This window comes from Corylus avellana, chromosome ca6 (assembly GCF_901000735.1).
Source record: "Corylus avellana chromosome ca6, CavTom2PMs-1.0".
NCBI classification, from domain to species: domain Eukaryota; kingdom Viridiplantae; phylum Streptophyta; class Magnoliopsida; order Fagales; family Betulaceae; genus Corylus; species Corylus avellana.
This window is the reverse complement of record NC_081546.1, coordinates 23,888,917-23,902,545: the sequence shown is the minus strand read 5'-3', so window position 1 is coordinate 23,902,545 and position 13,629 is coordinate 23,888,917. Positions and strand designations below refer to the sequence as shown.

Below are 13,629 nucleotides of genomic sequence, written 5' to 3'. Positions count from 1 at the left end.
AAATAATTATTTATTTAATCAATATTTCAACACTAATAACCAAAACATAACACTTAAAAAAATTTAATAAATTAAGTGTAAAGTATAAAGTTAGATTCCAAGTCATATCTTTGTCCTCGGAACTAACTGAAATCTCCTATAATTGGAGTTTAATTATTAATTATTAATTATTAAATTAATATTTTAATAATTCCATCTGAAAAAATAAATATCCACATGCAACATGATCTTCCGTTCGAGTAAAATATTCAAACATTTCAGCTCTGATTAATCAAACCCAAATGCAAACGATTTCAATAATTCCACGTTCTCTCAGATCCCAAAGAATATATTACAACTCAGATTCAACTGCCACCTCCTTTTTCTTCTTCATCTTTATAATTCTTCTAGCTTCAGCCCAAGATTTCTCGAGAGCTTTTGATCCATGGCGTCTCTTAGTTTGACTCAGCTCAGGGGCAAGAACTCGGTGCCCGAGTTCGCCAGGACTCGGCCAAGGACGAGCTGGGCTCGCCCCGGTAGAGTTGGGTTCAAGGTGTTTGCGTCGTCGGAGGCTCAGGCTGAGCCCGATCTTGGCGTGACTGTCAATGGGTTGCATATGCCTAACCCGTTCGTTATTGGGTCGGGTCCGCCGGGGACTAACTACACCGTCATGAAGAGGGCATTTGATGAGGGCTGGGGTGCTGTGATTGCCAAAACTGTAAGTCCTTTTTGCTCTGCTCTGTTTGGTGTCAGCTCTGTGCTCTGTGTGGTTGCCTAGAATATGTAATAATAAAAAAAAAGAATAAATTTCGACTTTTGATTTGTAGTGATGTATATGTCTCGGAAGAATATATGAAATGAAGTATAAAGTACTTGGATTTCGGATAATTTTAGGGGAATTCTCAAATTAGTTAATAATAGCATTGTCAAGAGCTGCTGTGAACATGTTGGCAAATTATAGTAGGTATATTATATTATCTTCATAGCCCACTGAATTTTTTCAGTGCAAAGTTGGAAGTTCAGCCGATTGTTATCCAATATCTTTGTTGCCAACCTTTTCAAAACTCACACAGCCTGACGCCGTGTAATCAACCTTGTAAGAAGTTCTTGTTCACCTTGAAATGAGTTCTCTTAGACCAGTGATGTGACATTTGCAAATTGCAAAGCTGAATCATGACAATTTGATTAGTTACCTATTTGTTGAAATTTCTTCTCTTCCTAATTTCAATCACTCAATACTATGACTGGAAGTATGTTCTGTATTCAGTTTCTTGATAAGGGTTCTGCACCAAATTTATTTCAAAATGAACACGATGATCCATTTTCAAAATGCTTTTTGCATTCTTCAATTGCTGGCTTGATATGAAACCTGAATCAGGAGATTACCTGCCTGGTCTTTATCACTCTTACTGACAACATGGGTTGCAGCTGGGTGTATTCTAATTCCTACTTATTTGACTATCTTCTTAAGTACAATTTTGATCCTGTGCTGATTAGGAATTAAAAGGGCCGAAGGGTTTCCCTTGGGTTTCCCATAAGATGTTGTAGGTGGAGTTGCAAAGAAGCCTAATTTTATTTATTGGGTGCATAAGTGATGATTGCAGTGGTGACCCCATATTGTTATTAATCCAATTTACCAACAAAAAAAAGTTATTAATTTAATCACCACATATATTGACACCACAATCAAGATATGTAGAAAATAAATTAACACACAAATTTGGTGGCAAAGTGGAAACTTTTTGAAGATCTCTTCAAAAGTAAAACCACTCCGAGGGCCAGCCAAGCCCAAAGACATCCACTATAGACTTATGTTACAAATTGTTCTTACTTACAAAATCTTTATAACTCCAAAGATCCAATCTTACAACCCCGACAGACAACATGTTCTGCTCCCACTGTAGTGGCTCTAGAACCTTGCCTTCTTCTATATGGACCACCTTCACAAGCAAATGCCATCCGCTTCAACTTAGAACTCTGTGGCTGTAGGCTTTTCTGTGATTTGAATGAGAAGAATTAAACTAGGAGTAGTTTTTGATCTGTTTAGGCTCAATATTAAATCTCTCCAAAACAATTGAGATACTGCCTTTCTGGGTCTATGGAATTCATGGTATGAGATGCTTATATAGAGAGGGGAACAATGAAGGTTTTAGGTCAAAGTTGGTTTAACATAATAAGCTTAGCGGCAGGTCTTGGTTGACCGAGGCTCAAGTTCAGTTGATTGAGCCATTACGGTTTTGAGGTTTAATTGCAACTTGCTCTACCTCGGTCGACCGACCCTCTCGGGTTTTACTATTGGACTGTTGTGCACCATCTTTGCATCACCTTGTTCCATGCTTGATTGACCGAGCCCCTTGGATTTTAGTATTGAACTTGTTGCACATGCTTGGTCAATTGAGCATAGGCTGAGGGATCAATCAAGGTCTTCTCAACTTCAATTTTCCATGCCTCTTCAACTGCATTTTGATCCCAACTCAAATCTAAACCTAAGGCTTACATCAAACCATGTTTTGACATTGAATTTACCAAGACTAAAAACCTGACATTCACTTTACGCTTATCCCATACCACTTTACTAAGACTTGTTTGCATAAGGTGTTCTGAATTCAGAACCATAAATTTGGAATTTAAGGTTTTTGTACGATGTAGAGGGGGTAGTTTGGCTTGGTGGAAAAGGTTTTTATCGTTTCATAATAAAATAAAGGTTTTTTTTTAAAATTTTTTTAATTTTTTTTTTTTTTTTGTAATGTGGTTTATTTGAGTGTTCTAAGGCCTGGTTTGCTGCAAGAACCGAATCAGATCTGTAATTGTACAAAGAAGATAAAATGCGTTGGTAATAAAACCTAGGTTTCTTAAGCAATCACACCTAAGAAAGAAGGCAATCAGAAGAAGCTTAAGAGGTGCTGTAAGTGTTTTTTATTCAACTCTGAATTGTTACAAGGGGCGCTTCTGGTTTTGTCGGTGCTTGAAACAATTTTGTCTTCTCCATATTGGGTGGATCTACTAATGCAATGTTTTCCCCGATCCGACAAGCACATGAGGAAAGTGGCAGCAATTGCCGATTCTGATGTAAGATGTCCGGAAATGACTAATTGGGCCCTTAACAGGAACCCCTTTAGCCATTGAGAGTGTTCACCAATTACAGAATCTTTAAAAAAAAAAAAAACTTCTGTAAGAATAGTATAATGTACTCAAAAACTAAAAGTATAAAAGTTCATAAAAAATTAATATAGATTTAAAAAACCCTTGCAAAGCACGGGATACAAGCTAGTAGCTGTCCTGTAAAACATCTACATGGTCTATCCTGCTTTAAGGTTTTGGGTCATGCCCTCTTCAATATCCCCACTTTAAGGATATTTATCCCAATATAATGAATATCTAAAAGATAGCAAACTTTTTAGTTTGATGATAAGAACCTAATCCTAAGCAAGTCCTGGAAGACAGATTGACTGCACCAATAAGTAATATGGCCCTAAGTTGAGTAGAACTTTAAAATGTGATACTTGTGGCAACTTCCAAATAGTTCAGATAGGTGCAACTGATACAAATTAAAGGAGGACGATGAAAGTGTATGGTTGAGCAATATATGCTTGAATTTTTTATCTCCTAAGGGATATTTTGTAACTTGATGCCAAAACTTCAAAAGCTTTAGGAGAAATTGCATGTATTTTTGGAAAACCTAAGTTCTTATTACCATTGTCATGCCCAATGTGAAGTGGTGATGTCCAATCCTTACCTTTTCATTTTTTATTTTTTTATTTTTTTTCCTTCAATGAATCTGAACTGTGATGTTGATTTTGGCTTTTGAAAATGTAGCTCTAGATCTTAATTTATTTGTTTGCTAGGTGTCACTAGATGCTGCCAAAGTTATAAATGTGACCCCTCGGTATGCCCGTCTACGAGCAGGAGCAAATGGCTCAGCCAAAGGACAAATTATTGGGTGGGAGAACATAGAACTTATAAGCGATCGGCCTCTTGAAATTATGTTGAAAGAATTCAAGCAATTAAAAGAAGAGTATCCGGATAGGATTCTCATTGCTTCAATTATGGAGGAGTATGACAAAGCTGCTTGGGAGGAACTTATTGACAGAGTTGAGCAAACTGGAATTGTAAGCTACAGTCATTGCCTAATTTTCTACTGTGATAGATACTTCTTTCATGTAAAAGCTCTTGTCATCTAAAATTTCTGTCATTGTTCTTTAGGATGCCTTAGAAATCAATTTCTCATGTCCCCATGGTATGCCAGAGCGCAAAATGGGTGCTGCAGTTGGGCAAGATTGTGCCCTTTTAGAAGAGGTTTGTGGATGGATAAATGCGAAAGCTACAGTTCCTGTTTGGGCAAAGATGACTCCTAACATCACTGATATAACACAGGTTGGGTTGCTATTTTGTTCCCATAGTTATCTCCTAAGGTGCACATGTGAAGAAGGTAGCACATATTTGATGCATGGGGATGTTGTTTCTACATCTCATCTTTTGAATGACATGCGAATTTGTGGCCAATATCTTTGGCCTGCGTAGCTCTGTGTCAATCATTTTGGGCTAATATTGTGACTAATCCATGCATTGTTACCACTGGTACAAGCATTTATGCCGTAGTTGCTGTTGGATATTGAAACATATATTGCATTGCTTCAGTGAAGCTGCAAATGCTTGGATCAGGAAACTGTCATTTTGGCTGATTTAATGACGAGACCTTTACTAAAAATGACCAGCACCTAGTATGGATCATGTCTAGTGGATAGAAATGATGCGTTGGTTAGCAAATATAAAGCTCTTCCTTATCTAACTAATTACTAGCCTGCTTTCTGTTTTACATCTTTAATTAAATTGTAATATCTTTTGAAAGGACCATTCTCTAAAAGATCTTTTGCAAAATTCTGCCTGGCCGCACTAATGTATGAGTTTTTTCTGGGGAAAAAAAAAAATAAGAATCAGTGCCGAATTTGAAAGTAATTGTTACTTATATGAAAGACAAAAGAGTATGAATCAGTGACAAAGAAGGATTAACTGTTGAAAACTGTTTTTTCTGATTATGTCTTAAACAATACCGTATCTATAATTACAGAAACAACCGCCGAGTAATTTGATGTTTTAAACAACAATTACATTATATGCATTAAAAAAAAAAAAGAAATATTACCCTTGACTGGAACAGATTCTATGGCCTGAAATAAAATGAAAATCTGTTGTACTAGTGAACATATTTTGAGGCCAGGCACATCCTTTTGCTTATAGAGATGAAATTTGACCAGGCCATATTGTTAAGTCATCCTGTGTCCCCCACCCCCCACCCCAATTTTTCATGTGATTTAATTACTAGTGCAATCTCAAAACTTCAATGTTTTCTCCTTTTTTTCCCTAGGGATTGGGGATGAAGCATCATTCTGCATATTTTGTCTTGCTCTTTTCTTAATAGATGAAAATAAATGAACTGGTGCTTCCAAAAAAAAAAAAAAAAAAAAAAAAATCCTCTTTTCCTTCCTCTTCATATTCTCTCTCCGTTTTCTTCTAGATGCATGTCACAAAAGTGTATTATTTATTTTCATTTACAGTGATGTTTTGATTGGTTTCTTACTCAGAGTGGCTTATTTATCAATCCTGCTTCTGTATACAGCCAGCTAGGGTGGCTCTTGCATCAGGATGCGAAGGGATAGCTGCTATTAACACAATCATGAGTGTAATGGGAATAAATCTCGACACCTTACATCCAGAGCCTTGTGTTGAGGGGTTTGCAATCTCAAATTGAGCAATATGACACTTTTGCATTGACTTATATCATTTGCCACTGGAAAATTCATATGCTTAAATTTTGTTAACAGATACTCAACTCCCGGGGGCTACTCTTCAAAGGCAGTTCATCCTATTGCTCTTGCAAAAGTGATGAGTATTGCAAAAATGATGAAGTCAGAATTTGGTGATAAGGACTTGTCGCTTTCTGGTATTGGAGGTGTTGAGACGGGTGGTGATGCTGCAGAATTCATTCTTCTTGGAGCAGATACTGTTCAGGTACGGAGAAATAACTCCATTGTTTCTTTATATAAAAAATAAATTTCATTGCATCTGATAACCATGTGTTTGGAAATTCAAATTGACATACCATACTTGGGATAAAGTGCTCTCCCAATTTGACATGATGCTCATAGTGTAATTTACTATACAAATGGTTTTTTTGTCCATACTTGTTTTAGACTCGTACAGATGTAAAGATTTCTTTTTTCTTTTGGAAATCACGGTCCTACACTTTAGGAACTTGAAAATTGGCGTCTTTGAAATCTCGGTTCTGCTCTAATCCAAACGTGTCGTATAGGTGAGGTACATAAAATTCCTGACCTACCTAGCAACTGCCTTCCAAAAGGGTATTTTCAATTACGTTGTTCTTGATCAATGTTTAAGCATACTGACAGTGTTGAGACTTGAGAGGGCATGTCCATGCTAAAACATTGTTTATAATTTATGCAAATATTAAAAAAACTACGGCTGAGTTGCTGTGATCATTGCTTTAACATAACTAACATTGGAGTAAGCTAAAATTTGAAATGTGATTATAACAATAATGAATAAATAAGATTTTTCACCTTTACAACAAACTTGTAAAAAAAAATCATCACGCTGCTAGAGGAAGAACTGGCTTAAATGTTTTGAAGTCATTGAAAACCTAGTGGCAGTTTGGAGCTCAGTAAAAGCACTGGACTTCCTTTTTCTTCCACAATAGTTTTAACTTAGACATCTAACATTTAATTTTAAACATATACTTGATGGTCATCAAAACCTAGTGCATGCAATAGGATCTGCTGCACTTCAAGTCCTCAATCAATGGGCACTAGACATTTCTGTTTTGAAGAAGCTACTTTTTTTTATGGTATTTCTTTTTAATCGTTATATTAGATCATGAAACAGATTCCTTAAAGAAAATCCTACATGATATTCGCAAGTGTATGAGACCATCAACTTTTGTTTGTAGGTATGTACTGGGGTTATGATGCATGGTTATGGCCTTGTGAAGAAGCTATGTGCTGAGTTGAAGGATTTTATGAAAGCACACAATTTCTCTTCCATTGAAGATTTCAGGGGGTATGCAGTTTAGTTCAGGGCAAATTTCATAAATAAAATAACTTCTGGCATATGGAAATTCACTCTTTTTTCATGTTTTCTTGTTTTTTGGTGGTTTCCCAGGGTTTCTCTTCAGTATTTTACAACTCACATGGATTTGGTACAAAGGCAACAAGCAGCTATTAAACAGAGGAAAGCTACAAGGAAAGGTTTACAGTCTGACAAAGATTGGACTGGAGATGGCTTTGTGAAAGAGAGTGAGAGCATGGTTTCTAACTGAGTTGTTGTATATAGCAGATCAAAACCCTTCTCCCCCTTGGATGATCAAAGAATAAATGGTGCCTTCTTTTCTTTAGATTCGAGAAAAGAACTGCCCTATATGAATAATTGACTTGCTAATGTAAGAACTTTTCTCAGATGTGTTTACTGTTTATAGTTCAAAAGCATATGATGAATGAAGAATGGTGCAAGAGTCATTAATACATACGACAAAGTACTTTTTTATATGTGGATTCCACTAAAAAAATAAAAGACTTTATTTTTTTATTTTATTTTTATTTTTAAAAAAGAAACACTTTTCAATACCATTATAAAAAATACCCAAATTTAATGGGGAGATGCTTTTTCCATTTATTGTTTGGTTGAAGCTTATAAGTCCTAGCCTTTGGACCTAACAATACATACCATGCACAAAGGCACTTGTTTTTCTATGTGATTTCTTTTGACAAACCCATTTAGATAACTGATAGTTGAGAAGGGCTTTTTAGAATTTAAAATGCTCTGTTTTATTTGGATAATTTATTAAGTACACTAAAGATTTTGTGAGCTTAATATGTATGTGTGGTGCGTCAGTTATGCAAAAGAACACAGATTAAGTACAGATTTTTGTTAAATTACCGCTTATTTTAAAAATTTAAACTCTTCGGATAATTGGTGATTACCATGATATTAGAGCAAATGTTTTAAGTTCAAACATTATCTACATCAATTCACCTTTTATTTTAATTAAATATTCTATGTGTTTGGTCTCACTTATTAGGAATGGAAGGAGGGGTTGTTTAAGCCCATACGTGAGGGAAGTCTTAAAATATTAATTAAATGGTTAAATTTTCATTTCTTATAATATTTTTGATATAAGTGGTACTTAATCTTTGTGTATTAATTAAGTTATTAAATTTATTAATAACTTAAGAGTATTTAAAGGAGAAAAATGCAAAAGTGTTTAATTTGACACATGATGGTAGTTGTGGGGCCTCAATATCACTTTTTAAAGTTTGGAAACTTAATTGCAAAATAAGTGATAGTTCGGGAGGTTAAAGTATATTTTCCTAACAAAAAAATAAAAAAATAAAGCTTCAAAAATGACAGGACTATGAAGGTTTATAGAATCTTTTCTTTCATGGAAATTAAACCAAAGTTCTTCAAATTGTTTTCACAGGATATGTGCATCTGATCCATGTGATACATTGATATTGAGAATACAATTAATGGGTAGATTTAAAGACCTATTTTCGCACCAAGAGGACCTATTTTTGCACCAAAAGGATGGAGTTCAGATAGATTGTACGTTACACATGGATCTCACGTGATTTTTAAGTATGTCTCGTGATTAATTCAACACGTCTTGTTTTGATATCATGTTAAATTAACTGTTATTTCAAAAGCTTATGACGCAAGACAGAAGGAGAACAAAATAAAGATAAATTATCGGCATCTCACAAATCGGATAAATTTGACGTCTCACCAGGAACGTAAAGTCTCACTACATGAAAGATCAATCACAACTCTTAAAGAAAACATTTTTTTTTTTCAATATCATTGTCTCATTTCCATAAGAGTACAAAGACAATTTAAATAGACACTGTAAAATAAACCCTAACCCTAAATTGATTGACTTTTGGGCTAAGCCCGTTATTAAATAACAAAAACCCTAATTTAACAAACTTTGGGCCAAACCCATTACAATAACTCTTAAAATATAGGTAAAACACTAATTGAAATGCAAATAATCTAATTAACTAATAAAATCCAAATAAAATTAATTGGGGAATGTTATGTGCTCTCCCATTGTTTTCCTTGTGTCCTCTTAATCGTAGGTGAGTATTATTTTCTTAAAAAACAAAAAAGAAAGTTGATTTTATTTCTCTTGCTTGGTTTTTAGAAAATAATATCCACATAAGACTAGGAAGACACCAGGATAATACTGGGAGATCACCTAACATTTTCCAAATTAAAAAGACTAACTTATTTATTTTTCCCTCCGCATCAGTTTAATCTAATAGAAAATAATGAATTTAATTAAGGTTTTAACAATGTCTTATTTGAACAGAAACAACATTCAAAGCTTGATAGCCTAATAAGTAATGTTACTCCAAAGGTCCTACATATATAATTGTAGAGCCTATAAGAAAGAAAGTAACAATCAACTTGCTACAAATTAACTATAACTGGATGGTTAAAAACTAATAGGAAAGTGTTAAATCACCATTTATCCCAAAACTTTAAGCTTCATGTGTGAGCTGAAATTCCTCTTTAATAAGTGAAGCCTAACACGTGCATTATTTAATTTAAATAAGAGGTGAATTATGGAGACAATGTTCGAACTAATCATCATGACCTATGTTCTGATACCATATTAAACCACCACTTATTACAAAAACTTAAACCTTAATCGTCTGATTTATATGTTTGCATCAAGACACATTAAAACCTGGCAACAGTACTCATCATTTATGAAACAGCTACTTGTTAGGTCAACAAGATTAGAAGTTCAAAGTCATATAATAGTACTAGCTAGAGTCATAAAAACAAAAACATCTTAAGGAAAATGGTATAGATTTCTAGTGATATTGCAGATTGGTGCTCTGATGTGAATGCCCCAGCAGTTGAATAATATTGTCATCTTGATGCTAAGTCTTGTCTTAATACTAATTCATGTCACTGAAGCATCTAAAGCAACCAAAGAAGTGGCATTAGCTGCACAATTAGCTGCAGGTTTATTCTGCAGAACTGGTGGCAGGAAGGTCTGCAGGTCCTGGATGATGAGTCCCTGTGAGCTCCTGAAGTTGTGAATGCATGTTATTGATGAAAGCCATGGATTTTTGTTGAGGTTCCTCCATTGCTTCTTTCAGCTTGCGTAATGCTAAGCAATATGCTTCCTGCTCATTAATTTTAGTCGAAATCAGAAGTTAATTATCAGCAAACCCACTTATGAGAGATATGAGATAAAAGAAAATGAACTGATTCTATATGATGGTATACAGTTGACTAATTTAAAATGTTAGCCTCCCTGCAGAACTCTATCACCTTAAACTTAGAAGCTAATTAAGAGTGACAAATTATTAATGTTGGTATGAGATACCAAGATGACAGTAACAATGAGAATACCTAGATAATTAGGAGTTAATGTCACCTCGCTGCCTAGGGATATTAATTGCAGGATTAGATTGTCGTTGCATTTTAAATATACTATGTTTTCTTTTTGGATTTCATATTATGTTTGTTGTTTGCAAAATGTATATACCCTGGATTATGTTATTGTTTACATATTTTAGATTAAAATGTCTTCATTTTGCCCTCTTGCTACTATATTGAATCAGAATAAGCTGATTGGGCCAATTTCGTTGACTGGAAACGTAATTTGAACATTGTGCTCACGATTGAAGGGCACAATGTCTTAACCCTGTCCATAATTTCAAACTTTGGATGTCTCTCAAGAGGACAAGCAACGATATGATCACTGGCAAAAGTCCAATAAGAGAGTTAAGTGCTACATCTTGGCCTTTTGTGACAAATATAATCCAACATCAAATGCATGATCTTTGACTTGCTTCAGGCATACTGACTAGTGAAGATGTTTGATGAGCAAATTAAGTTGTGTTGCTTGGTCAGACACAATGAGAACTTGGCTTAATGTAAAGATGGCAAAAGGAACTCCAGTACGAGATCATTGTATGAACATAATCTCAATGCTGATTGTATTGGAGGTCTTGAGTGCAGAGATTGATGGTGAATAACATATGGATATGATCCTTCAATCCTACCTGAGTCATTTAACTAGTTTAGCCTTAATGTGTCTATGGGAAGAAAGGAATACACTTTGTCTGGACTAATGAATGTGCTCATCGCAGCGGAATGCATCCTGAAGGTTGAGGCTTGGGTGAATATGACACAAACTTCTTCTTCTAAGCTAAAAGGCTAGAAAAAGAAAAAGTACACCAAGCAAGCTGGCAAGGGAGTGAGTAAAGCTGGGGAGAGATCAAAGCTAGCGAAGCCAAGTGGAAAGTGTTTCCACTGTGGTGAAGCAGGGCACTAGAAAAGAAATTGCTCCAAGTTTCTAGCATCTCAACGTCTAGGTATACCATCTCCCTTCTTAGTTGAATCATGTTTGATGGTGCATCAATCACATTGGTTCCTGGTGTATGGATTTAAGGTAAACTAATCATGTCTTTTTGGGTATGAACTTGTTTTGCTGGAAGTTTGTAGCATCTCAACGTCTAGGTATACCATCTCCCTTCTTAGTTGAATCATGTTTGATGGTGAATCAATCAAATTGGTTCCTGGTGTATGGATTTAGGGTCCACTAATCATGTCTTTTTGGGTATGAACTTGTTTTGCTGGAAGGGATTGATTGAGCATCCCAAGAATCGAGGCAAAGGCTATCAGAATTCAAGGATGAATTCTCTCCGACCCGGGGAGGATGATGCATGACTAATGACAGTCATATCTCGTGATTCTAACATCAAATTACGGAAAGCTTGGTAGCATTGAAAATTTGATTCAAAGGCTTACAAAGTAATCATGTTTCATGAAGTTTTGCTAATTCTAAATTTTACTGACCGGGTGAAAACGGTTTGTAAAGAGACAACCGAAAAACTTAACATAATAGTTCATCCTAAGTTTAAGTTCGAACGAGTTGGTATAATATATCGTTCCAAAGCTTGTCCTAAGTCGGTTCAAACACGCCGCTTCAGAAAACCGTGAAATGCCTTGAAAAGATGTAAAACCCTAGTAAGATTTGAACGAATAATTAAGTACCGAACTGACCTGTTCCAACGAGCTAAATACTTTTAGGAATTTGATGAGTTTTTCTTATAATGTTTTTTCTCGTTTGGTGGTGGTGTATTGGGTGTCGTGCTTTTACATGGTTTAGGTTTCTTCCCCGAACAAGAAATTGTTTTTAAGTGAATGGCTTCTTGCTAGCTAGCTGACTTAAAAGGCCTACAAAACCCAAAATTATATGAGCATTTCGAGAGCAGCCGTCCAAAGTACACATCTATAAACGTAGGTGAATTAAACAATAGTTTTGTAACAAATTAAAGCCATCGCACTAGAGAGTTAAAGAAAAGATATTGCTAGCTACGCATGTTGTAATCCCCTTGGTCTTGTCCTTTTCTGAAAGATAATGCTTTCATCAACCATATATATATGAGTAATCTTATTAGGTTTGAAAACTTTACTCCCCATCCACGTCAAGGTATCTAATTCCATACCTTTCGCCTCAAGGAGCCCTCCTAGTGCCTCTTTGTGCCATGTTTCTTAGTGTAAATGTGTGCAAGAGAGAGAGAGAGAAAGAAAAGCAAATTAATTGGGATTTACCATGAAGTGATCTAGCTCAGATCGACTAGCCATGCCTAAGCTGGGGATGTTTTCTTGTTGCTTCTCATCATCTCTAGCGTGATTATAACTCTCCAATTCCCCATTGTCACCAACCTGAAGAAAAAGAGAAAAAGAAAAAAAAGTAGACAAATAATGACAGGAAAATGTTATTTATACATACACCAGCATGCATGCTTCAAATGAATCCCTTCAACGATAGCAAGCACGTTATTGCATTAACATGAGCAAGGATCAAATTCATGCAACAATAATACCCCAACAAAAAAGAAGAAACAAGAGAAACAAGAAAGTAATAATTCAAAGACAAAAAGTAGCAATATTAAGAGATCCCAAAGTTTAAGGCAGACCCACATGGAATTTTCACAATATGCAAAAGATTAATTTGAGAAAGAGAGAGAGAGAAATTAAAAGACCTTCAAACACCCCAAGTGAGCCTCAACCAACAAACCATAAGAAGGATGGGTGGAGATTCTTCTCTTGAGGATCTCATGATCAATAACCTCCTCTCCCCTCTCTACTTCTTCTTCTTCTTTCTCTTCTTCTTGTTGTTTCTCCCTAGAGTTACTCATCAAAACCTCCATTATTAATTTCCTACACACGTACACCAAAACTAAGGGCATACCAAATTAACTCACAAAAACAAAAACAAAAAAAGAAGGAAAAAAAAAAAAAAAAGTGATGCAAAAATGAATGTATAGTAGAAGTACAGCAGGAGTGGGAAAGACAGACGCTCCCATTTTTGGAAGTGACCAGCGGATTGACCCATGCATGCAAAAAATAGTTGAATGAATGGTATCAGTCAAAACTATAATGGATGGACTTTTTACTTGCTCTTGTCTTTTTACATAACCCGAAAGCAACACTTCAAGGGGGTTTCTCGATTGAAGGGATGCTTTGTTAGTACAACACCCTCTTTCCCATTTTACTAGTCATTCTCTCTCACTTTTTTTCAGGCACAAGATCCAAATTCTAAACTGT

General features: G+C 35.4%; 2 protein-coding genes across 2 annotated transcripts; one reads left to right on the top strand and one right to left on the bottom strand.

Annotated features, from left to right (window-relative positions):
- Positions 1-234: 234 nt before the first annotated feature.
- LOC132184124 (dihydropyrimidine dehydrogenase (NADP(+)), chloroplastic) lies at positions 235-7,448 on the top strand. Its single transcript, XM_059597632.1, has 7 exons — positions 235-697; positions 3,825-4,088; positions 4,183-4,353; positions 5,597-5,709; positions 5,802-5,988; positions 6,944-7,053; positions 7,156-7,448. Exons 1-7 carry the CDS (start codon positions 425-427, stop codon positions 7,310-7,312), a joined length of 1,275 nt encoding a protein of 424 aa, XP_059453615.1. The 5' UTR covers positions 235-424; the 3' UTR covers positions 7,313-7,448.
- A 2,224-nt stretch (positions 7,449-9,672) lies between these two features.
- Positions 9,673-13,423, bottom strand: LOC132185669 (homeobox protein knotted-1-like 1). The gene is made up of 4 exons (XM_059599435.1): positions 13,359-13,423; positions 13,065-13,242; positions 12,631-12,744; positions 9,673-10,190 (listed from the first exon to the last, which is right to left on the bottom strand). The coding sequence occupies exons 1-4, from the start codon at positions 13,415-13,417 to the stop codon at positions 10,029-10,031; spliced, it is 513 nt and encodes a 170-aa protein (XP_059455418.1). The 5' UTR covers positions 13,418-13,423; the 3' UTR covers positions 9,673-10,028.
- Positions 13,424-13,629: the final 206 nt, after the last annotated feature.

Excerpts from the sequence above, each read along its gene's own strand:
- LOC132184124 (XM_059597632.1), top strand. The coding sequence starts at position 425 with ATGGCGTCTCTTAGTTTGACTCAGCTCAGGGGCAAGAACTCGGTGCCC. Across the intron at positions 4,089-4,182 it reads GAGTTGAGCAAACTGGAATT|GATGCCTTAGAAATCAATTT; the intron begins GTAAGCTACAGT and ends ATTGTTCTTTAG. Across the intron at positions 5,989-6,943 it reads TTGGAGCAGATACTGTTCAG|GTATGTACTGGGGTTATGAT; the intron begins GTACGGAGAAAT and ends TTTTGTTTGTAG.
- LOC132185669 (XM_059599435.1), bottom strand. The coding sequence starts at position 13,417 with ATGGGTCAATCCGCTGGTCACTTCCAAAAATGGGAGCGTCTGTCTTTC. Across the intron at positions 12,745-13,064 it reads CTCACTTGGGGTGTTTGAAG|GTTGGTGACAATGGGGAATT; the intron begins GTCTTTTAATTT and ends CTTTTTCTTCAG. Across the intron at positions 10,191-12,630 it reads CTGAGCTAGATCACTTCATG|GAAGCATATTGCTTAGCATT; the intron begins GTAAATCCCAAT and ends ATTAATGAGCAG.